This window comes from Phocoena sinus, chromosome 15, assembly GCF_008692025.1.
Source record: "Phocoena sinus isolate mPhoSin1 chromosome 15, mPhoSin1.pri, whole genome shotgun sequence".
Lineage (NCBI taxonomy): Eukaryota > Metazoa > Chordata > Mammalia > Artiodactyla > Phocoenidae > Phocoena > Phocoena sinus.
Window position 1 is genome coordinate 14,241,201 of NC_045777.1, and position 2,869 is coordinate 14,244,069.

General features: G+C 45.2%; 1 protein-coding gene across 1 annotated transcript; it reads left to right on the top strand.

The window, feature by feature from the left end:
• The first annotated feature begins 701 nt into the window (after positions 1–701).
• LOC116740882 (protein FAM161A-like) lies at positions 702–2,045 on the top strand. The gene is given in 3 exon segments (XM_032606914.1): positions 702–797; positions 799–878; positions 880–2,045. Coding segments are annotated over 3 exon segments (1,071 nt in total). The 3' UTR covers positions 1,775–2,045.
• Positions 2,046–2,869: the final 824 nt, after the last annotated feature.

Here is a 2,869-nt window from a genome sequence, read left to right on the forward strand (position 1 = left end):
ACCTCTATGGCTGGACCAGACCTCAGGCTGGATCATGCAGTGAAAGGGGATCCTCTATTGCTCTTTGTCCCCAATGGTAATTCTCCTCTCTGGCTTCTTTCCCTTCCGAGTCACATTTAAGGATGGAAAGTACTTAATTCTCCTGGACCCCAGAGCACACTGAGAATCCCTTGTATAAAGACAAGGATGCTGGCTTTGGCCTCAAGCGGGCCTGGGGCCAAATCCCCAACCAGGATGGCTGTGGTTCAGCGTTCAGCTCCCCTACTTGCTGGGTACATGACCCTGGGTATTTAACCTCTCTGTACCTCAGTTTCCTTTTCTGCTAATGGGGTAGTGACGGTTGCAGCCTCCTGTCCAGGGTTGTTGTGAGGCTTAACTAGGGCTCCGTGTTATTAACCTGAATTACTATTCCTGCCTTTGTTGTTGTTGAGCCCTCTCTAGTGGTCATCCTCTGGCAGCGAGGGAGTGTGAGGAAGGACAACCAGAGCGCATGAGACATGCTCCCAGCTGTCAGGCCCTTTGTATCAGACATGCGGCATCACAGAGAGATGGCCATCTGCTCCTGACTCTAGGGATGTAGGGTGGGGGAGGGCAGGCATTGGGGCAGTCCAGGAGCAGCATTGGGGGAGGTCACTCTCCCAAGGTGCGAGTCTGATCTGATGGGTTATTTAAATATTTTTACATCAAGAAAGTATTAGTTAATGACCTATGCTAAGGAGCTCATCAACAACATGTGGACAAACTTCTCTGTTGAAGATTATATTCAGTTTGAAGATGCCGACTTGCCAGCACTTGAAAAAAAAAAAAAAGAAGCCGAAAGAATGGGTGCCAAAGATTACAGTACCTGAGCCTTTTCAAAGGATGATTAGAGAGCAGAAGAGAAGAGAACATGAAATCTAAATCAGATATTGAAATGGCACGCAAACTGCTCAAAAAACAAGAAGAATCAGAGTGTAAGAAAAACTTCCGAGCCAACCCAGTTCCTGCGTTCGTCTTTCTCCCCCTTTATCATGATATAGTCAAGCAAAATGAAGAACGGAGGAGGTGTACGAAGGAGGAAAACGAAGAAGCTCTTTTGGCCTCGCAAAAGCCGTTTAAGTTTATCGCAAGGGAGGAACAGAAGCAAATTCGGGAAAAGCAGCTGAAAGACTTTTTTAAGTCTAAAAAGAAAACAAACCGATTTAAAGCCAGACCTATACCTCAGTCTACTTATGGTTCAACTATCAATGGCAAGTTAACGGAAGAAGAGCTCTGTAGAAACATTAGGACGCAGCAGAGAACCCAAGACTTTTTACAGATTTCATCCCCTCTGCCTTGTAGTCCAGCTCGCAGAAGTTATGCTACAAGGAAGCCCCAGTATCCTGAACAGGCTGAAACATCCAAGTGTAAACACAACGTTAGGTGCCAGGCTGCTGATTCTGAAGACCTTCCTGAGAGATATCAGAAACATCACTCAGAACAGAAGTGTCCAAAACCCCTGACAGTCTGTGAACCATCTGACCTTCATGCAGCCTCACGTGCATCCACTGAAAGAGAGAAAATCTTGGCAGATGTTGAAGCAGATGAAGAAAATTTAAAAGAAACACGTTGGCCTTATCTGTCTCCAAGGTGCAGGTCACCCATAAGAAGTACAATTGCAAAGTCTGTGCCTTGTAGCTTCGACCCTCCCATGCCCACGGTGTCCTCCAGGGGAAGAGAACAAGCCACAAGAAAGAGTGAAAAGGAAAGGATGAGAGACTACCGACGAGAACTAGAAGAAAGAGAAGAAAAATGAAAAAACAGGCCGCTGCCATTTGAAAGAGTTGCTCAGAAAAATGCAAGAATGACAGCAGAAAAGCATTATTCTAACACCTTAAAAGCACTAGGAATATCTGATGAGTTTGTTTCAGAGAAAGGCCAAAGTGGAAAAATATTTGAGTACTTCAGCAATCAAAAGGTGAAAGGTTTCACTGAAGATAAAGAAAGCTTTAATGAAGAAGAAAAGATAGAAGAGAGAGAGAATGGGGAAGAAAATTACCTTACTGATACCAACAGCCAAGATTCTTACAAGGAAACAGGTGAAGCTGATGAAGAGAGTGGAGAAGAGAATTGTGTTGACGAATAAAACTGAATCAGTAGCAGGGTCTCCTCTCTGTGCCCCTGCTGTTGTTGGCAGCATCGGGGGTCAGGAGCTGCACTTGTGGTGTTAAGGACATCTATGGGAATCCGTCCGATATGTGCAGGTCTCTTGAGCAAAGTCCTCATGTAGCCTGAAAAGGTCGAATCCAGCTGATGGGTGATTTGGTCAGTTGGAGTCAGGCTTTTGTCTATTCAGTTTTTAAAATCACTACCTATGGTCTGTTTGCAACTTTGATCTATTTTTTTTTTTTTTTTTTTTTTTGCGGTACGCGGGCCTCTCACTACTGTGGCCTCTCCCGTTGCGGAGCACAGGCTCCGGACGCACAGGCTCAGCGGCCATGGCTTACGGGCCCAGCCGCTCCGCGGCATGTGGGATCTTCCCGGACCGGGGCCTGAACCCGCGTCCTCTGCATCAGCAGGCGGACTCTCAACCACTGCTCCACCAGAGAAGCCCCCTTACTTCTATTTTTAAAAAGTGTTTGAGAATCACAGCTGTCACAAACTGATTAGGTATAAAAATATACATTATTTCATCATTTTGGGTGGAAAAAATCGCTTAGCATTGAGAGCAGAGGGGAGTATTGGCCTTTGGTGAATTGTTTGAAAAAAACGTTCTGGAAAGCATGAATCAATACATATTTTAAAATTATAAAAAAAAAAAAGGAATGTATTAGCACAGTGGTTGTTCAAGAAAGATTGACTGAGCACCTTGTGAGTGCCAGGCCCCGATCTAAGTGCTGGAGACAAAGCA